The sequence below is a fragment of the Enhydra lutris genome, unplaced genomic scaffold (genome assembly GCF_002288905.1).
Source record: "Enhydra lutris kenyoni isolate GAN:26980312 unplaced genomic scaffold, ASM228890v2 scaffoldscaffold83, whole genome shotgun sequence".
NCBI lineage: Eukaryota > Metazoa > Chordata > Mammalia > Carnivora > Mustelidae > Enhydra > Enhydra lutris.
Window position 1 is genome coordinate 366,365 of NW_019154167.1, and position 23,444 is coordinate 389,808.

At 36.6% G+C, this 23,444-nt stretch overlaps 1 protein-coding gene across 1 annotated transcript in view; it reads right to left on the reverse strand.

The window, feature by feature from the left end:
- Positions 1-22,131, reverse strand: part of LOC111161271 (collagen type IV alpha 5 chain) — a 246,161-nt gene extending 224,030 nt beyond the window's left edge. The window contains exon 1 of the mRNA XM_022524848.1: positions 22,051-22,131. Within this exon, the coding sequence (XP_022380556.1) occupies positions 22,051-22,131 (81 nt within the window). The remainder of the gene's footprint in view (positions 1-22,050) is intronic.
- Positions 22,132-23,444: the final 1,313 nt, after the last annotated feature.

Below are 23,444 nucleotides of genomic sequence, written 5' to 3' on the forward strand. Positions count from 1 at the left end.
AGTCATATTAGTCAGAAAACAAATCCAAGCCCCTGAAGAGGAACCTCTTTTCCAGCCTCTAAGAAAGGTGACCTTTTTTCAGTTTAGTCTCATTTGTTATTTTACAACATTAGTCTGTGGTTTTTTTCCATTATACTGTATACACAAATGAAGGCAGTGATAAGGTCTAATGAGCTTGTGACATAACAAAAAGAAGTCTTTATTGCAACTGTGGAGAAAAATGAAATGCCCAAATGCTGAGCAAACAGAACTGAGAGAGGTGACAGCAAAAAATGAATTTATCCACTATTAACCAAATTACTATAAACTGAGTATACTCACTCTGAAGTAAAAGTATCTTTAAAAATTAAAAATCCAGGAACTGACCATAAGAACTAGAAAAAAAGCTGTTATTTTTCTTCTTCCAAAATGTATCCAGCATCTCCAGGGAGCAAGGGGAATGGGAGATGGGGAAATCCAAAACCTATGGAGATAAATTTTGCCAGACAGTGGAAACTTTCAACATACCACAAGCGGAAGAAAATGTATAGCTTATTTTACAAATCACAACATAATAAGAATTGACTCTTTCATTCTGAAAGAAAACAATGAAAATTAACATGACCTCAAAGCTAGGGCAAATTGTCTCATTAATCGCCAGCTAGGAAAACTACTCAGAAGAGATACTAAAGCTTAATAAATGCTTCACATTTCAAAAGACTTCCTGAAACTAAATTAACTCAAAATGGGTAAGGCAATTTCCTACAGGGTCATTGTTCAAGCATTTCTCCTTACAAAGTCAAAATGAAGGGGGCGCCTGGGTGGCTCAGTGGGTTAAGGCCTCTGCCTTAGGCTCAGGGCATGATCCCAGGGTCCTGGGATTGAACCCCGCATCGCATCGAGCTCTCTGCTCCGTGGGGAGCCTTCTTCCTCCTCTCTCTCTGCCTGCCTCTCTGCCTACTTGTGATCTCTGTCAAATAAATAAATATTTTTAAAAATGAAGTAAGGTAGAAAAAGAGTCTTCCTCACTTCAAAATAAATGTATTTTTAAAATGTTTTTATCAATGACCAAATCTAAGACCTTATTATAGCTGAATTCTTTCTTTCCTACATTATCAAAGAGAAATATGACAGTTAAATGACTAGAAAAACTATCATAATGATCCTAGTTTCTCTTCCCTTAAACTTCACAGGCAAGATCAGAAATATCTCTCCATCCTATGATTAAAAGGATATTCTGAGTATGAGAAAATTAATTAATCCTAAAACCTTTACTTTTCATTAATCATATGAAAGGCTTTCTGCCAGATGATGTGAAGTATAGAAGAAATAGAAAATGATCATTGCTCTTGAGGTAACTCTTATAATATAGGTTTAGACAGATATATGGATGGATAGATATGTAGGCAGAGAAATAAGTATATAGATGACAATATCTAATTTTAGAAGTCTTAGCAAAGAAAATCTGAAATACAAATAATTTTGTTTAAAAATGTTGACAGCAGTGTTAACAAAAAAAATATAAGTAGGCTATGTTGGAACAATTGTTATTGGACTTGCCCTCTTGCCATAAACTACTGTAAAACTATAAAATATGTGAAATAAATATTTTCAGACATTGGGAACAGTTGGCAAAGACTGGTCTCAACACTTACTTTAAATATTCTCCTGAAGGAGAATATAAATATAAACAATAATATAAAGGGTAAAAAAGAGTGCAGAGTAGAATAAAAGAAGTAAATCTATCTTAATTCACAAAAGACATAATGACATTTGCAGATAATTCTAAGCAAACCATAAAAAAGCTATCAGACATAGTAAAATAATTTTTAGCAAGATCACAGCATACAAGTCAATAAAACATCAACTGTATTTCTATATACTAACAACAAACAACTAAAAACAGAAAATAAAATACAATACCATTAATAATACTATTCAAACACATGAACACTTAGGGATGAATTTAACAAAGTACGTATAAGACCTACACACTGAAAAGTACAAAACATTACTGAGAGAAATTAAAGACCTTAATAAACAAATGTATATCATGTTCATTCATCAGAACACTGAATACTATTAAGACATCAATTTTCCCACCAAATGATTTGTAGATTAAACACAATCCCATTCAAAATTCGGAGTTTTACTCCTTTGAGTTGAAAACCTAATTATAAAAGTTATATAGAAATGCAAAAGAGGATTAGGAGGAGAAGGAAGAGAGGAGGAGAGGAAGAGGAGGAGAAGAAAGAAGTGAACCAAAAATTTGAAAAAGAACAAATTTGGAAAATTTGCACCACCTGATTTATTTTTAACTTTTTCAGTGTTCTGAGATTCATTGTTCATGCACCACACCCAGTGCTCCATGCAATAGGTGCTCTCCTTAATAACCACCAACATGCTCACCCATCCCCCACCTCCATCCCCTTCAAAACCCTCAGTTTGTTTCCCAGAGTCCACAGTCTCTCATGGTTCCTCTCCCTCTCTGATTTCTCCCAATTCACTTTTCCTTTCCTGCTCCTAATGTCCTCCATGTTATTCCTTATGCTCTATAAGTAAGTGAAACCATATGTTAATTGACTTTCTCTGCTTCACTTATTTCACTCTGCACCACGTGATTTAAGTCCTTATTATAAAACTACAGTAATGACGACAGTGTGATATCAGCTTAAGAATATATATACAGGTTGAAAGAACAGATTAGAGTCCAAAAATAGACCCACACATACATGGTTAGTAGATTTTCAACAAAGGTACCAAGGTAATTCAATTGGGGAAGGGATCATCTTTTCAATAAATGGTGCTAGAACTAGTTAAACAAATGGGAAAAAAAGTGAACCAGTATTCTTACCAAATACAATACACCAAATAACTAAATGAGTCAAATGCTGAAACTATAAAAGCAACTTTTAGAAGAAAACGTGAGAGAAAATCTTGATCGCTTTGGGGGTACTGAAAGATTTCTTATAAAGAACACAACCGTAACCATAAAAAGATGATAAACTAGGCTGTGCTAAAATTAAATGTTTACTCTCTGAAAATAGCAGTTACAAAATTGAAAAGGCAAGCTACCAAATGGAGAACATAACCACAAAACATGTATGTATTAGATTAGATAAGATGTTGTATCCAGAATATATAAAGAGCTCTTACTACTCGCACTTAAGTATATAAAAAAACAAAAAAGAAATGGCCTACTGAAGCACACAAGATAGATGAATCACAAATGTACAATGTTAGTGAGAAAAAGAGCTAGACTCAAAAGGTTACATACTGGATGATTCCATCTACAGGACATTATGAAAAAAGGTAAAATTATAGGAAAAGAAAATAAATGAGTGATTGCCAGGAACTGTGGGTAGGCTGTGGGGAGGGGGCTCATTACAAAAGGGGCAGCATGAGGCCATATTTTGAGGTGATGAAACTGTTCTGAATCTTGATGATGACTGGTTACAAGATTGTATGCTTTTATCAAAACTCATAAAATAGTACACCAAAGATAGTAAATTTTACTAAATATAAATAAAAAGAGAACTATAAGAAAACTACCAGGTGACTACAATACTCAGATATCAAAATGGTTAAAAATGAAGAGTAACTATAATAACAGCAAATGCAGGCAAGGAAGAGGAACAACTAGACCTTTCATACATTGGTGGAATGTACAATGGTAGAACCACTTTGGAAAACAATTTTTAATTTTCTTGTAAACTTAAAAATAGACTTATGATACAACCCAGAATTCCATTATGTCATTATTTATCCAAGAAAATGAAAGCAAATGTCCACACAAAGACCTGTTGCAATGTTCATAGCAGAGGAAGTGGGGGAAACCTTGAAGACATTTTTCTCCATTCTGACTCAGTACTCAGTACTTTTCCACTCTAATTCTTTCTCTTCTTCTGCCCCTGGGCCTCTAGGTCCATAAAACTGTGGGAGCTTTTTCTTTGAGGCTTCTTCATCAGTGAGATGACTAGACCCTCAAGTCTGTATTATCCACAGGACCTGAAGCCAATTCGTTGAGAAAAATGTAAATGGGAGGCCAGGGGAGTAGGCATTTACCCTGGTTTAGTCTCTTCCTTAAACAATCATAGTAAGCAATTAAAGACTTGACTGTTACTTTCATTTTGGCTTGTTTTTGTTGGCTACTCAGACTTAAGAGCTCAGCTGAGCTTCTGACAATATGATCATATAAATTGGTGTAAATTATTTCTTGATGAAATTTAACATTTTTTTTAATCTCAGGAAATAAGAATGGAAAAGGACTTCCTCAATCTGTAATGATGAAAAACTTAAAGCTAAAATAAGAGTGAAATACTATCTTCCCCAAGACAGAGTGCAAAAATGGATGTCTTTTCTTACCACTCTATTAAACTTGTACTGGAGGTCCTAGCCAGTCCAATAAGGCAGCCAGCACAAAAAGGCACAGGAATTGAAAAGGAAAAAGTATAACTCTCTTTACTTGCCGATGATATAATTATGTACATGGAAAATACAAAGTAACTAATGGAACTAATGAATAAATTTAACAATGCTGTTCTATAACCTGATTATAGATTACACTTACACTATTGTATGGATCTATCAAAATTCACAGAACTGTGCATAAAATCAAACCCTAGAAAAGAAAGAAATGGGTAATATCTTAGGATAAAAAGTTCAATATAAAAGTGAATCATATGTCTGTAACTTAGCAACAAGCAATTGAAAATACAAGATCTAAGTGACAGCATTTACTGTAAAAACAATCATATGCATAGGAGGAAAGTGAGCAAATGCTGTGCATGGTTCTATGATGACCCAGTTAAAGAATATCTAGATTAATCAAGATGTACTGTGTTTATGGATTGAAAAAAATCAATAATTTTAAGACTTCAATCTTCCTATATTAATCCAAAGAATTGTTGCTATTCCTGTCAAAAATTCAGTTTTTTTTTAGTAGGAATTGACAAGATGAATCTGAAATTTACATGAAATTAAGAAACAAAACAGATGAAGGGGGGAAAAAAGAAAGAGAAGCAAACCATAAAACAGACTCAACTACTGGGACGCCTGCGTGGCTCAGTTGGTTAAGCCGCTGCCTTCGGCTCAGGTCATGATCCCAGCGTCCTGGGATCGAGTCCCACATCGGGCTCCTTGTTCTGTGGGGAGCCTGCTTCTCCCTCTGCCTCTGCCTGCCACTCTGTCTGCCTGTGCTCGCTCTCTCTCTCTGACAAATAAATAAATAAAATCTTTAAAAAAAAAACAGACTCAACTACAGAGAACAAACTAAGGTTGCTGGACAGGAGGTGGGTGAGGGATGGGTTAAATGGGTGATGAGTATTAAGGAGGGCACTTTTGATGAGCACTGGGTGTTAATCCCAAAACCAGACAAAGACCCCACCAAAAAGGAGAATTACAGACCAATATCCCTAATGAATATGGATGTAAAAATTCTCACCAAGATACTAGCCAATAAAATCTAAAAGCACATAAAAAGATTATTCACCATGACCAAGTAGGATTTATTCCTGGGCTTCAAGGGTGGTTCAACATTTTTAAATCAATCAATGTGATACACTACATTAATAAAAGAAAGCACCAGAACCATATGATCCTCTCAATTGATGCAGAAAAAGCATGTGACAAAATACAGCATTCTTTCTTGATTAAAACTCTCCACAGTGTAAGGATAGAGGGGACATACCTCAATACCATAAAAGCCATCTATGAAAAGCCCACAGCAAATATCATTCTCAATGGGAGAAAACCGAAAGCTTTCCCCCTAAGGTCAGGAACAGGAGAGGGATGTCCATTCTCACCACTGTTGTTCAACACAGAACTAGAAGTCCTAGCCCCAGCAATCAGAAAACAGAAAGAAATAAAAGGCATTCAAATTGGCAAAGAAGAAGTCAAACCCCCACTCTTTGCAGATGACATGGTATTTTTATGTGGAAAACCCAAAAGACTCCACCCCAAAATTGCCAGAACTCCTACAGGAGTTCAGCAACATGGCAAGATATAAAATCAATGCACAGAAATCAGCTGCACTTCTATACATTAACAAGAGACAGAAGAAAGAGAAATTAAGGAATCAATCCCATTTACAATTGCACCCAAAACCTTAAGATACTTAGGTATAAACCTAACCAAAGAGGTAAAGGATCTGTACTCTAAAAACTACAGAACACTTATGAAAGCAATTGATGAAGACATAACAAAATGGAAACACATTCCAAGCTCATGGATTGGAAGAATAAATATGGTTAAAAAGCCTATGCTACCCAGCACAATCTATACACTCAATGCAATCCGTATCAAAATACCATTGACATTTTTCACAGAGCTGAAACAAATAATCTTAAAATTTGTATGGAACCAGAAAAGACACCAAATAGCCAGAGGAATGTTGAAAAAGAAAACCAAAGCTGGTGGCATCACAACAGTGGACTTCAAGCTATATTAAAAAGGCGTAATCATCAAGACAGTATGGTACTGGCACAAAAAAAAAAAAAAAAAAAAAAAAAAACCCAGACACATAGATCAATGGAACAGGAGAGAGAACCCAGAAATGGACCCTCAACACTATGGTCAACTAATCTTTGACAAAGCAGGAAAGAGTATCCAATGGAAAAAGGACAGTCTCTTCAATAAACTGTGGGAAATAAATTGCTGGGAGAATTGGATAGCCGCATGTAGAAGAATGAAACGAGACCATTATCTTACACCATACACAAAGACAAACCTAAAATGGATGAAAGACCTAAACGTGAGACAGGAATATGTCCAAATCCTAGAGGAGAACACAGGCAGCAACCTCTTCAACCTCAGCCATGGCTACTTCTTGCTAGACATGTCTCCAAAGGCAAAGGAAGCAAAAGCAAAAATGAACTGTTGGAACTTCTTCAAATAAAAAGCTTCTGCACCAAAAAGGAAATAGTCAACATAACTAAAAGGCAACCTACAGAACGGGAGAAGACATTTGCAAGTGACCTACCAGATAAAGGGCTAGTATCCAAGATTTATAAAGAATTTATCAAACTCAACACCCAAAATATAAATGATCCAGTCTAGAAGTGGACAGAAGATATGAACAGACATTTCACCAATGAAGACATATAAATAGCCAACAGACATGTGAAAAAATGATCCACATCACTCAGCATCAAGAAATACAAATCAAAACCACAATGAGATACCACCTCACACCAGTCAGAACAGCTAAAATTAACAAGACAGGACACAACAAATATTGGTGCAGATGTGGAGAAAGGGGAACCTTCTTACACTGTTGGTGGGAATGCAAGCTTGTACAGTCACTCTGGAAAACGGTATGAAGATCCCTCAAAAAGTTAAAAATAGAGTTTACCCTATTACCCAGCAATTGCACTACTAGGTATTTACCCCAAAGATGAATGTAGTGATCCAAAGGGGCACCTGCACCCCAATGATTATAGCAGCAATGTCCACAACAGCCAAACTGTGGGAAGAGCCAAGATGTCCATCAACAGATGAATGGATAAAAATGTGCTATATATACACAATGGAATATTACTCAGCCATCAGAAAGGATGAATACTTACCATTAATATTGGCATGGATGGAACTGGAGGGTATTATGCCGAGTGAAATAAGCAGAGGAAGACAATTATCCTATGGTTTCATAGGAAATTTCATATGTGGAATTTAAGAAACAGGGCAGAGGATCATTGAGGAAGGGAAAGAAAACTGAATTAGAGGACATCAGGGAGGGAGACAAACCATGAGAGACTCTTACCTATAGGAAACAAACTGAGGGTTGCAGAAGGGGAGGTGATTAGGGGGGTAGGGTAGCTGGGTGATGGGCATTAAGGAGGTCATGGGATGTGATGAGCACTGGATGTTCTACGCAATGCAACTGATGAAATATTGAATACTACATCTGAAACTAATCATGTACTATATACTGGCTAATTGAATCTAAATAATTTTTTTTAATGAGCACTGGGTGTTACATGGAAGCGAGGAGTCTCTAAATTCTACTCCTGAAACGAATATTACACTATTTGCTATCTAACTGGAATTAAACTAAAAACTTGAAATAAAAAAAGGAAACTAAAAAAATAGTAATAAAAATTTAATATTAAAGATCAAAAAATTAAAAAACATATTAAAAAATTTTTAAAAGATCAAAAAATAAAAATATATAAAACTAATATGGAATTAATAGCCAAGACAATTGTCATGACAATCATGAAAGAATAAATTCAAAAGAGTCACACTACAAAACGTAAAGAGTTATTATAAGGGCGCCTGAGTGGCTCAGTAGGTTAAGCCTCTGTCTTTAACTCAGGTCATGATTTCAGAGTCCTGGGATCGAGCCCCACATCAGGCTCTCTGCTCAGCAGGGAGCCTACTCCCCCTCCCCCTCTCTGCCTGCCTCTCTGCCTACTTGTGATCTCTTTCAAAAAAAAAAAGTAAAATCTTTAAAAAAATAAAAAATAAAGAGTTATTGTAACACCAAAATAATTAAGATAGTAGCATATTGGCATAAGGATATAAAAAAAGATCAACAGAACAGACTAGTGAGTTCCATCCAAGACCTGTACGTACACATTCAACTCACTTTCAATAAAGCCATCAAAGTAAATCAATTAAAAAAGGAGCTTTTTTTTCAATACATGGTACTGAAATAACTGGTTATCTACATAGAAAAAATAATGGGCTTAAGGACAAAATCTGAAACTATAAAGATTCTAGAAGAAAACATATTATTGCAACCTTGGAGCTTAAGATATCTTAGAGAAGACACAAAAGACAAGGAAAGGGAAGGGGCATGAGGGAATTTGGGGTAGTAAAAAAGTTCTATATCTTGACTTGCTTATTGGTTACTGTGTACACAATTATTAAAAAAACAATTGAGCTGTTCACCTAAGATCACCTAAGATCAGTGCATATCTCTTTTTATAAATTATACTTCAATAAAATTATACTTTAATAAAATAGCCATTAAAATGAAAACATTAAAATGTTCATTGCAGCTTTACCTGTAAAAGCCACAAACTGGAAACAACCCAAATGTCCATTAACAGGTAAACAGAAAAATAAAGTGGCATATCCATAGGATAGAATTGTACATAGCAAGAAAATAATGACCTGTGGATACACACTACAACATGAATGACTCTCAAATGCTGACAGAAAGAAGACAGAACAAGAAAGTGTACATACTACATGATTCCATCTATATAAACTCTAGAAAATGAAACAAATGTAAGAAAGATCAGTCGTTGGGGCACCTGGGTGGCTCAGTGGGTTAAGCCTCTGCCTTCGACTCAGGTCGTGATCTCGAGGTCCTGGGATGGAGCCCTGCATCAGGCTCTCTGCTCAGCAGGGAACCTGCTTCCTCCTCTCTACCTGCCTCTCTGCCTACTTGTGATCTCTCTCACTGTCAAATTAAAAAAAAAAAAAGATCAGTGGTTACTTGGGGGTGAGGAATGAAAGTAGGAAGGAAGGGAGGGACTATAAAGAGGTATGGAAATCTTTTCTGGTGATCCATATGTTCATTATTTTTAATGTATCAATGGTTTCACAGGAATTCACATAGGTCACAACTCCACAAATTGTATACTTTAAGTAAATGCATTTTACTGTATGTCAATTATACCTCAATGTTGCTTAAAAACGATAGAGAACCAGATTTGAGCTCAGTAAGAAAGAATTTTCCTTCTAACAACCAAAACAATAGAATTTTGAATTAAAAGACACTTCCTGGGTATTGCTGACAAGGTAGCATATACTCCCTATTTGAGCACTTTCAAGAATGGGGCATTTCCATTACTAAATATCTTAATTGTTAGAATATTATTGATACCAAATGTTCCTGTAACTCATTCCATTGATTCTAGGTCTTGTCTCTGGTGCTATCCAAATCTACCTTCCCCCAAATTCAAAATTCATTCAACGATTAGCTACTGAGAACCAGCTATATGCAAGGAACCAGTCTATATACTATGGTGAATAAAAAAATATATAAGACAAGGATCCTGATGTCACGGGTTTCCCAATTTGTATCTAAAAATAACTTCAGCTTATTGTCTTTTTTCACTATTGTCTCCTCTGTTGTGGTTTATACTGTGAGAATGTTTCTGACTTGGCAATTGGACTGAAGATGGTAGGAAAGATACACAAGTACAATCTAGTATCACCATTTTTATTTAGTAGTTTTGTCTACTAGGATGAATAAAATTACAGAATCATATTAACAGTTCACCAATCACTAAACCTCTTTAATGTCTGTCTTGATAGAAGACAGCTTCCTCATATCCGCTTCTGCATTCACTCTGTCACAATATGTTGTTTTGGTTGAAATAGTTGGATCTTCCTATCTACTTTTGCATTCATTCTGTTGCAATATGTTGTTTTGATTGAAATATATGAAGACAATCTGGCTTCATAAAGTTATACATTTGGAAAATTGAGTACTTTAATAGCCTTTTATGATAATTGTGGATATTTTTTGATACTATTTGAAAGCTCTATAAGTGGTAGACTCTAAGGTTAGTTGAAACACAGAATCTGAAACCTCATCAATTAACTATTTGTACTCAATTACATTAAAACTCATTGAACTGTCTTGCCTCTGAATGGATCTTTTACCCATGCATGATATTGTAACATCATGCATTAGTCATTTGGAAAATATTAGTTCACTGAGATTTGCACAACTTCCAAATGTTAACACATTTCATTATACAATATCAAAAAATCATATACATTAATATAATTACCAATCTCATTAGAAAAGACTAAGATCTGGGAAGCTGTCAAGCTCATAGTGGTAGATTCGAATTCTAGTTCTAATTCTTACTTGAAAAGTTCAAACTTGTTTATTGGCAACAAATACTGCCAGTAGTTTTCCTTTAAATAATAGAGTCACTTTGCTCATTTTCAAGAAAATGCTTGCCAAATACCCAAGTCTGAATAACTACAGTTTGTCTCATTTGTTCTTTCAATAAAAGTGTGTTCCATACAAAGATCAGCTAGTTCAACCTACAATTCAATCACCTGCACACGTGCTTCTCCTGAAAACAAAGACCTTACTTCAATATACAGAAGTGTTTTGCATATACTTCCCATTTTGTCATACAGAATATGAAAAAGATGTGGACTCAAGGGACAAGAACTAATAAAATACTACACTGAGACCATTCTTAAGCAAAATTGGCTTTTTATCCCCTAAGTATATGAAAAATACAACTAGGACAATTTGGTACACTGTACTAGCAGTTTTACCCACCATCAGTGCAAATCCCAACAAATGAAAAGGGCAAAATGTCTTCATACTCTTATTAAAATAGTCCATGTTCTTCCTCATAGGATCTTAGGAATGTCAGGGGTCCAGAGACCACACTTCGAAAACCACTAACTTAAAAGATCTTTAATGTCACTCTAGATCTAAAATGTCCATAATTATGTAAATACTCAATATCTTTCATTTGTACAACTCTACAAAACATTAGTTTCCTTATTAAGTAATACATCTTACATTTAATAAATACACGAATTTCTTAAAAATCTGTAATTCAACTAATCCTGGGGACAAGCTCATGAGGTCATGAAACAGGAACTATTTCTTCCTTCCTAAAAGAACGTTGCTTTTATACAGATTTTCTCGCCTGCCAACCTTTCCAGGAACCAACGTGCTTTGGAAACAGAGGTGCTGAATCACTGGTCTAGCTACTTTTATGGTCCTATTTCACTTGCCAATGTACTTGTATAAATATATAGATACAACACAATTCTAACCAACGAGATATAAGGACTGTTTTCAGGGTGGAGGTATGGGACATCTTAAAAAGCTTTCATTGCTGATGAAAAAGGACACAAATGAACAAACAGTTCATACTCTTCTTTTACTAGTCAATGTGGTGTCTGCATGTGATCTCTGGAACTGCAGCAGCCATCCCACTAGTATGAAGGGCACTAATCTAAGAGTAAGTTGTTAAAGTACGACAGAACAGAAAGTAGAAGGAACCTAGGTCATTATTTGGCTGAAGTGATTAACCTTGGAGATACTCTACTTCAAAACTTCTCGTTAAGTGAGCTAAAATTTTCCTTTATTGTCAAGACAGCTGAATTAGTGTTTTCTACCACCTGTAACAGAAAAAAAACTTATCTGATATAAACAGGCACTATCACTATTATGCTTATCTTTCATATAGGAAATATTTTACTCCATCAAATAGATTATGAGATTATGGACAGAGAAGGACATTTCCTCCATGTGCAAAGTCCTAGAGAGCCCAAAATTCAGAATACACTAAATGGTGTTTCCCTAGTGTCCCACTCTTGGTATCATTTTCCTCCTCAAGTTCCAAGATCTCCTTTAGTATTCCATTAGTGTCATATATACTATAAGAAAATTTGGAAGCAATTCAGCCAGTTCTCATATAGGAGGAATGTTATTTGAATTATAAGATGATGGAAATGCCAACAGAATTTCTTACAGTCTTATTGTAGTAGTCACTGTCATAAAACCAATTCCATTAACCTGAGTAGCACTTGCTCCTGAGTAGCACTTGCTCATAAGCAGTGCTTATGAGTCTCCAAGTTAATAAGTAAATGTAATGTTTACATCGGATTCAGTAAAATTAAAAAAAAAATTAAAAATTGAATTTTGCGAAAGCCTGTCTCATTGTAACATTTGCCTTTGGTTGTCCTTGGTTAGCAAATAGCAAGGGATTTAAGGTTCCCATTTCATCAGGGTAGCAAGTACCATCACAGACTACACTTTTGATTAAAGGCCAGCAGAAGCTGCTAAAGGAACAAAGGGCAGTTGGACCTGGATAGATTATGAAGGTAAATAAACTCAAGCATTGATGCATAAAATGAGAATCTGGTTTGTTAAAATTAAAGGAGCCTATGTATCAGAGATCACACTAAAGATGCCTCTCCAAAAATCCTCAACAATTACTGCTATTAAAAACAAATCTTTGTAATGAAGATTTAGTTAAGTGGCTGGGTGGTTCATTTATAATGTTAATTAGAGAGAATATATTTTCAAAAATTACTTCTGTTCCATGGTTGCTATTGTCAGAAGGGGATGAGATAATGGAATCATTACATTTTAAAAAGAAAATCATTAGAGGATAGGACCAAATCAACCAACCAACTGGCAATCAATTGGGCATCAATTCCATAGTCACTGTACTAGATAGAAAAAAAAAATTAAGGTTGTCTCATAGGAACGCTTATACACTACTGATAGGAGTATAATTGGTAAAACCATTCTGCAAAGTAATTTGGCAAGAGATCTCTATCATTCAGAAGCTTAAAGTTCAGCTATTCAAATACCACCTGGAAAAGCCATAATATGTAACAGTTTGTGATTTTACAGAGGAATACATTTGAACTGCACAAGCTACAAGGCTGGCATAAAGGCAATAAAGTCTCTTAGCTAGCGAAGAAACACAAGAAGGTAAAGTGGGAGTGGTACAAAATGGATGGGGGACCTCCAATTCCACACATACTTAAGAGTTTGTTTCTTAAAAAAGGAGATGCAGGCGACAGCATCACCCCAAAGTGAGAAAAATATATTAACAATTAATGGGGGGAAGGTCCTGGAGTAACACTAAGGGAAAGATGAAAGCAAGGAACAGCACTAGACAAAGACAGAGCCATTTAAGTGTAAGCATCATAGGCAGCTATGGGGTAGGGACTGGCGAAGAGGGTGAGAAGGGAGAGCAGAGGGGCACCCATTTCAGATGCATTCCACAACTCTCCCAGGGAAGGGGGAATGTAAATGGATTTGGGGTATATTATATCCTTGCTATTGATAGGAGGAGGTTGGGGGTGGAAGGGGTGGTATTCCTGGAGGGCAGGCTCCGCCTTCTGTCCAGGGGAGAAATGCAGAGGAACACATGGTTTACCGAATTAAAATTAAAATTAGGCCCTTGAGGATGGATGGCCTAGACAGTTACAATAAAGAGTTATTAAAGGATGGACCAGTCGTGAATGTATCTTTAAAATCAAGTCAAGGGACGCCTGGGTGGCTCAGTCCTTGGATGTCTGCCTTCTGCTCAAGTCATGATCCCAGGGTCCTGGGATCCAGTCCCACATCAGGTTCCCTGATTGGTGGGAAGCCTGCTTCTTCCTCTCCCACTCCACCTGCTTGTATTCCCTCTCTCCTTGTGACTCTCTCTGTCAAATAAATAAATAAAATCTTTTTTAAAAAAGTAAAAAAAAAAAAAATGGGGCGCCTGGGTGGCTCAGTGGGTTAAAGCCTCTGCCTTCGGCTCAGGTCATGATCCCAGGGTCCTGGGATCAAGCCCCGCATAGGGCTCTCTGCTCAGCAGGGAGCCTGCTTCCCTCTCTCTCTCTGCCTGCCTCTCTGCCTGCTTGTGATCTCTGTCTGTCAAATAAATAAATAAAATCTTTAAAAAAAAAGTAAAAAAATAAAATAAAATATGGGCGCCTGGGTGGCTCAGTGGGTTAAGCCGCTGCCTTCGGCTCAGGTCATGATCTCAGGGTCCTGGGATCAAGTCCCGCATCGGGCTCTCTGCTCAGCAAGGAGCCTGCTTCCCTCTCTCTCTCACTCTCTCTCTGCCTGCCTCTCTGTCTACTTGTGATCTCTCTCTGTCAAATAAATAAATAAAAATCTTTAAAAAAAATTAAAAAAAAATAAATAAAATAAAATAAAGTCAAGTGACCAGTCACAGGAAGGGGTTATGGACAGGGCAGTGGGAATTATTCAACTTTTCAACATGACTTTATTTTTCTGTATTATCTATCATGTATGAAAATATAAACTGGTGAAAAATAAAAAAAAGAAAATACAGACTGAGGAAAATCTCATGAGCAGGGTTTAGAGCCAGACCATTCTGATTCAAATCTTGGCCCAATTATTTACTAACTGCATGACTTCAGTCAAGTTATTTAACTACCTTGTAGGACTTAGATTCCTTATACATAAAAATGGGAATAATATTATCTACCTAGCAGGTATAACATAGTAACCACTAAAAAAAAAGTTAGCTATAAAAATTTATCTGTTGGGGCGCCTGGGTGGCTCAGTGGGTTAAAGCCTCTGCCTTCAGCTCAGGTCATGATCCCAGGGTCTTGGGATTGAGCCCCGCATCGGGCTCTCTGCTTAGCGGGGAGCCTGCTTCCTCCTCTCTCTCTCTCTCTCTCTCTCTGCTTGCCTCTCTGCCTACTTGTGATCTCTGTCATATAAATAAATAAAATCTTTAAAAAAATTTATCTGTTGATATCACCTTTCTAAATGTCAGGGTCTACTGCATGTACCAAAGACTCTGAAAATACTAATGGCTTTTAACCCACTAATTCCCCATAAAGGAAGCAGTACTAATAAAAGAATACAAAATATGGAATAAGAATTATTCATGGCAGTTTTTCTTACAATGGCTTTCAAAACTTGAAATTTAAAAATATATTCTATAGGGGCACCTGGCTAGCTCAGTCAGTACAGCATGTGATTCTTGATCTTGGGGTTGTGAGTTCAAGCCCCATACGAGGCACAGAGACGGGACTGGGAGGGAGACAAACCATAAGTGATTCGTAATCTCACAAAACAAACTGAGGGTTGCTGGGGGGAGGGGGGTTGGGAGAAGGGGGGTGGGGTTATGGACACTGGGGAGGGTATGTGCTATGGTGAGTGCTGTGAAGTATGTAAACTTGGCGATTCACAGACCTGTACCCCTGGGGATAAAAATATATGTTTATAAAAAATAAAAATAATAATAATTACTTAAAAAAATAAAAAATAAATTTTCAAAATCCTTTAAAAATATTCTATAAAAGTGAATAAGAGAAGGAAAACTAAAATAAGATAAAGAAAGAGGGGGAGGTAAACCATAGAGACTCTTAAATATAGGGAACAAACTGAGGGGATGTAGTAGAGGGGTAATTGGGTGATAGGTTTAGGAAGGGCACTTGATGTAGTGAGCAGTGGATGTTATATGTAACTGATGAATCACTAAATTCTACCCCTGAAACTAATACTACACTACATATGAACTAATATGAATTTAAATAATTTTAAAAAAGAAAAAAATGAATAGGTAATTTAATTGTGTGTATAAATTATATACAGTCATTTAAAACTAGTATGTTTTTTTTTAAGATTTATTTATTTATTTGGGAGAGAACATGAGCAGTAGGAGCAGAGGGAGGAGAGAGAATCTCAAGTTGAACACTTAACCGGCTGTACCAACCAGGTGCCCCTAAAACTAGTATCTTAAACAAAAAATTTTAATAACATGGGAAAATGCTTAATAAGTAAAACAAGCATTAAGATATACAACTGTATATGAAGTAATCTCAACTTTTTAAAAATTTTAACCAATTTACTTCTTTTTTAAAAAGATTAGATACATAAAGAGGAAAATTGTTAACAATAATTAGAGTTATTACTATGCTGTTGATAGAACCGTGGAAATGTTTTTATTTTCTTCTTTATAATTTTCTGCATTTTCAAGTTTCCAATACTGAGCATGTATTACTTTTGCTATTAGACAAAACCAACATGTAAATTGAAGAAATGAACAAATACATAGTTCTTGCCTATAATCTAATAGGAAGACCAGATAAAATCCCAGGAAACAAAATGCCCCGGAAGACCAAATACATTTAGATACTAGACAGGAAGAGGATAAATATTACAAAATTTTCAAAGAAGAGTAAAATCAACCATTGATATGTAATAGTAAGGCAAAGTTTCACAAAGACTATTCTCAATAGCACGTAAACTCCATGGAGGCAAGAAACTTGTCTATCTTATATAATTTTATCCACAGTGTCTAACACAAAATGATTTTGTGAACAGTACACATCCAAGAGGGTAGAAATAAAACAACATATACAATTCTTAAATACTTATAAGTAGCTGAACAAATATATGCTGGATGAATATAAACATCACACTGAAACTGAGCAAAGATTTGGATCCATAGGTTTCCAATCAAAATGGAGAGGCAAGGGGCACTGGGTGGCTCAGTCAGTTAAGTATCTGCCTTTGTCTCAGGTCCTGGTCTCAGCATCCTGGGATGGAGCTCACATTATGCTCTCTGCTCAACAGGGGGCCCGTTTCTCCCTCTCCCTACTGCCTACTTGTGCTCTCTCTATCCAATAAATAAATAAAACCCCTTTAAAAAATGGAGAGGCAAAATACATATGTAGTGCTCAAGGTATTATACGAAAGCTCACCTAGACTAGAATGGAGACTGTATATTGTAAAAAGTAAAGAAAAACAAGGTCGGATGGAGGGAAAGATCACTATAGACCTTGAAAATCAGGTAGAGAATTATGCATTATTATTAATGCATTATTAATGCATTAAGAAATGACAAGTCAATAACTTATAATGACAGCAATGAAATCTTAAATTTATTCACGATTTGCCAAGTACTATTCTAAATGCTTTACATAACTCCTCTCATTTTATCCTCAAAACAACCTGTGACATAGGTACCACCCATCCCCTTTTGCCAATAAGGTAATTAAAGCTTAGAGGTTACCACTTGGTTGAAGGTAACACATCTACCAGTCAGATTCCAGGTCTGACTCCAGAGGCCAAGTTTTTAAAGATTCTGCATAAGACCTCTCCAAAGCCCACAAATCATGTCTGCAGAGGGACATCAGACTCTACAACATCAAAGATATATTTTTATTCTGTGGTCTTGGATTGGAAATCAGTGATATCAATACAAATACATGGTTTTTAATACAAATACACACAGAGATTGAAAAAAGATAGATAAATACGTGGATATACATCTGTGTATATATACATCTATTTCTTAGTTTTGTCTGCTGAGAAGGTATAGAACCAACAACACCTCAATAGCCATGAGCATACCAGGCACCCAGACCTTGACTTCTAAATACCATTATCCAATAAGAAGGATCAGGGCTCCTTAGAAAAATGGCTGATTCCAGGGTTGGGGCAGTGAAAGTAGAAAAAATGAGGCTGGAACATCTTGTAGTACCAGAATGTAAGGGAATGCTCAAAAAACGGCAGGGACACACTGAAAGGACACAGAAGCCAAGTGGAAGTACCTCCCATTGACAAAATAAAAGTAAAAATAGCAAAACTCATTATAACTCATAGAATAAAACAAATATCCATAACTCCATACTGCTATAAGTAACTGAAAGGATAATAAGTAAATAACAGAGGTGAAGTTCTTTGCTATATTAGATTTCAATTATTAAGTACAGAAAATGTTAAAAACTGAAAACCACTATTTGGCAAATATCACAGTAATAATTATTCAGGCCAGAATCCTCAATAGATGCTAATTTTAAGCAGGCAAAAATATGATGAAAAACAGGATATTTACATTGTCTCACAATATCGCCTCACACATCTTTATGAGATCAGCTCATTTTGTAATTACAAAAGGAAAAAAACAGTGACTTTATGGCATATAAACCTGGTAGACACAACATGAATCAATTATCAAGGTTAACACAAGGTCAAGAGTCTAGTGTTGAACATATAGACATTAAAAGTAAAATAAAACACAGAAAAAATGTATACACTCTTACACAAAGGATAAACTCATTTATAAATATATACACAAAACTAAAATTATCTAGATAGTTGAGTAAATAGAATTTGATACAATGGTTAGGTAAATTGGTAAAAAAAAAAAAAACAGAAGTGAACTGGGCAATTTAAGCAGAGAGCCACCATATACACATACCTGTTTAATCATAATAGACATGCTACTGAAAAGTTTAGCATATTTAAAATTATTAGGGAAACTGACAAATTAAAAGAAAAATAAAGCAAGACTTTCTTTAAAATAATCATGCACCACAAATAATAGTTATTTTATAAATCTAACTTTTTATATGTGATAGTATAAAATCACACCTTCAACAAGTAATTGCTTCTAGATTGCTTTTAAATTATATCTCTATATGTAGATATATGTACAAAGATCAAACTGATCTCTATTATGATCTCTTATTGTAAGTCCAACGCTGTTTCCATTATAAGATGCTACTTCTCCTAACATCAGCAGGAAGAGATATAATCCCCATTATCATTTCCATTTCACATCCTGTGTTTCCCCCACCAAAAAAAAAAAAAGTAGCAGAGATCCAAACACTCAAAACAGCAAGTAAGTCTCTATAAACCACATGCAAAGGAGGTACTATAGTACAGTCATTGAGGGTAAAGAATTTGGAGTCAAACTGTCAAAATTTCCAGCCCCACAACTTAGTACCTATGTGATTTTTTGGGGGAACTTACCTAATCTACGATCCGTAGCTTCCTGATCTCTAAAGCAGGGACAACAATCGTACATATCTCCTAGGTCTGTTGTGAAGACTATATATGATAATGTACATTGCATGTTAGCACTATGCTTGGCCCGTAGTAAACACTCAAATATTTAAGTTATGATCACAGTGTCAACAATTCTTCCTACAGAGCAGTTAATTCATAGTATACTTCAAAGGAAAAACTGTTCCAGGTCACAAACGACAGACACCACTACCCTCAGTATGTCGTCGCCACTGGTCACAAGAGAAATAGCATATTTAAATTAGAGAAACCTATCCACTCTACTGCCCCAAAACACTAACATTTGTATAGTAGGGGGTAGTACAATCTTATACACCATATCCATAAATCTAAGTGCATATCCTACTGATAGTAAGCATGGGTATGATCACCTTTACATAAAAATGTTATTTCCACCACTAGAAATGACCTTTGCAACGTAAACCTGCCTTTTTCTCATATTGTTAACCTTTTCAGCATTAAGGTTACTCTTTTCCACCTAGTAATCACTCTGTCTAAAAAAAATCTTCCACGTATTTATGATATCCCCATTTGGCATGACTTCAGAGATATATCATTTAACTATAAAAAATTAAAGCAGTTCTTGTATCAGTGTTCTTCCTGATATAAAAGTCCCAATACCAGACTACTTCAGTCAACAATCAGGCAACCCCACTACCATCCATTTTACTCTGGAGAAGGTCACCAATATCCCCAGCACTAAAATGGATAGAAGATACCATTCATATCTTTGAGATGATTAAAACATTTCACCTAACTAGGATATTGATGTGTGAAGTAGAAAAAACAAACCCCTGGCTTTATTAGAGGCACAATGTCCTAACGATAAAGAAATATGATATAAAATGTTCTTTTAAAACTATATAGAAAGAAAAAGGAAAAAAAACTGCATATCTTCTGTAACTACTTCATGAACCATCAATTAAGAGTCCAAGAAAACAAGCTTTCTCCCAAGTTTTGTCACCCATAAAAAGAAATCTCACTTTTTTTTTTAAGAAATCTCACTTTTAATATAAATTGTTTTAATACAAATTGATGTATTGTTATACGTTCCTGTATGACTAATATCGGGTGCACATTTACTAACAGCAACATCAAAGTAAAAAATTGAAATATTTAATCAAACATCACAAAACCTTTGCCCCTGGGCCAAATGCCATAAGCTCCAAGATGTTTTTAAAAGTTTTTAAAAGTAACTATTTTCAACTACACAACTGTAGTTTTATCCAGGGGTCTATAAATACTATTAAGTGGCAAAACCTTACCCCATTAAGATGCTCTGCATCAAAAAAGCAATTTCAAGTCATCTCTAATTTTTCGGAGGAACAATTACAAGTGGGGTTGATAGTCATGGTTTTTCAGAAGACTCGCTATCATAATTACATTGTGCTTAGAGTAATGTGAAAGTTAGTTTTCACACCTTGAGTACACATTTTCTGGAGGATAAAAGGACAATGTAATCTGAGGTATGCAGAGTGTATAGAGAAACCAGACAGCTAACTTAAACGTGGACCCAGATAAGCCATAACACAGCAGCTGCATATATAAAGAATTGATAAGTCACTCAACCACGGAAGGCCTAAGCCATGATCTCACATTAAAGTGTTTTTAAAACCACCCATTAAGATCACTCAAATGTAATTTTTAAATAATTTGTCGCATACTTAATTCTTTCAAGGTTAAGGGACTTGAAGGATGATGGGCTTCAGGCTGGGGAACATTTCCTTTAACAAAGCCATTCATTCCTTTACATCTGCCTCATCCCCAGAAAGACAGTGGGTGGGACTACCCAGAGATCCTTCTAGGAGATATACTGGGGTTTTAATTCTACATTCCTAAAACTGAGTGGAACTTTCTGCTCTGTCATTGCACAGGTGCATCCTCCTCTGTCCTTTAAACCAGAATACTCACTCTCCTTTGAAAAAAGAATTCTTTTCCTTTAAATAGGTGACGGGCGTATTTTCGATTTGTTTAGGTGCCTCAGTAAGACTTTTTTTTAAAGTAAACAAGCAAAAACCCAGAACTTAAAAACAAACAAACAAACAAACAAACAAAAACACAACTCAGAGAAGACCCAAAGCCTGAAGCCATCCATCTTTACCTCCTTCTTCTTTGGTGTGTTACCTGCGCGTTTGCCATAAGGACGTGAAAAGGGGGACACGGTCTCTACAAGGGCTTTAGTGGCCAGAGGTGAGAGCAGGTTCGTGTGGCCTAAGGAAGGGGCAAAAGGGAAGCACTTCCTGGGCGCGCTCAGCACTTTGATGGAAGCTGGATATAGAAAAGGCAAAATATTCAACTACAGACCAGGTTTTAAAAGAGTGCGTGGGCTGTGTGCAACTAGTGTAAAGGTTAGCGGGCAGGAAAGGGAAACAACCCGAGGGCGGAGGGTGGGGAGGAAAAGTTTCAAAGACCCTCCAGAGCCTAGTGAGCTATTAACGTGCGTCCCCCACCCGGGCTCCACTCTGCGCGCGCACACACACACACACACACACACACACACACACACACACACACATCCACCCACTAAGAGCAGCTAGCTGTAGGGAAGCCAGCGGCCCTATTTTTAAACATAAACCTCTCCCCTGGGCTGGAGAAGGCTTGAGTTACCAGCGTTGTAAATAATGTTTCTTCCTAAGCAAGTGAGGGCAGATTGGAATGCCCTTAGCCAAGGCCGAGGAGAAAGGAAGGTAAAGGGACAAAAAAGTAATTTCTGCCCGAGAGTGAGATGACTGGTGTTGGGGGGGGAGGAGTGGGGGGTAGAAGGAAGGACTTACCGCAGCCTCTGCAGGCTGCCCCCAAAGACTCAGGGCCAGTAAGAACAAGCCGGCAGCCAGGGTGACTCCACGCAGTTTCATTCTTCTCCGGCTCCCGCAGCTCCTTCAACACCCGCACGAAATCCCTGGCTAGTTCTAATCAACTGACATAATCTTGAGTTTATGGGGAGAGAGCTAGAGGCGGAGAAGGACAGCGAGGGAGTCCCAAGTGTGCCCGTCAGCTTAGGTAAGGAGGAAGCTTTTTAAAAGTGGAGGGGGTGGGGAAAAAAAGAGAGAGAGAGAGAGAGAGAGAGAGAACTCTTTTTCCCTCCCCCCTCCCCTCCCCAAAGCCCGTCTCTCGGGAGCACTTTTCCCTTCTGTCTGGACTTGCAAACTTTTTCCTCATGCAAGTCCCACGGCTCAACTTTCCTCCCGGTCTCCTCCCGCACCGCCCCCTCCCCGCCAGCACTGGGGAATTTGAGGATCACTCCGCCACCGCTTCAGACTGCACCAGCAACCTGCGAGGGAGTGACGCTCAGTTATTTGGGGGAGGGAAACTTCCAGACCAGTTGGCTGGGCACCATGAGCCCAACCGGGAAGCTTTTCTATTCGTTCACTTGCACCTTCCGTTGGTATTACTCTTCCCTGATCAGTTCCACTCTCATTGGCGAGAGCACCAAAGCCAACTACAAATAGACCTGAGCTGGGACTACTTTTTTAGCGGATGGATCTTAGAGGAAATGAGATTTTCATTGTTAATGGTTAGAAACAAATTTTGGTCGCTGCTCCCTGGGCAGCTGGAGTTGTTTGCCTTCCACCTCCTCGCAGGAAAGTGTCTACATTCAATAAAATATGTGAAAAATATTAGAACTGTGTGTGTGTGTATATATATATATATATATATATGTTACATAAATATATATATTTATATAATTAAATATATTCTTACAACCAAAGAATTAGGAAAATGAACCTACTTACATGAAGCTTTTATGCGTGTTTAAACATCTAAGATTGAGGAGCATTCAGTAGGTATTAGTAATTATTATATGGTTGAATGTTATTGTAATACAGTCATCTTTTTATTATAGCATTGCTAAATGCTATAACTTTTACCTTTTATATTGAATAATATAAAAGGCATTGAAACTCATTGCGGTTGTGTTTCTGAAGGATTCAATACAGGAAATTAAATAACTTTCGTGCTATTTTCTTTAAAACGAACACAAACACCTAATTGGAAACATTGATGTAGAGTTAATGGCAGTAGAATTGATGTTTCCGAAATAAAGTAGACTTGAGCATTGCTTTGGTAATCCTGATCTGCAGATTTGTTAAGTAACCAACAGGCCCAGAAAATACTTTGTGTGGACTCCTTGGAGGGTCTTTTGGGGATTTGCTGAACATTTCTGTTA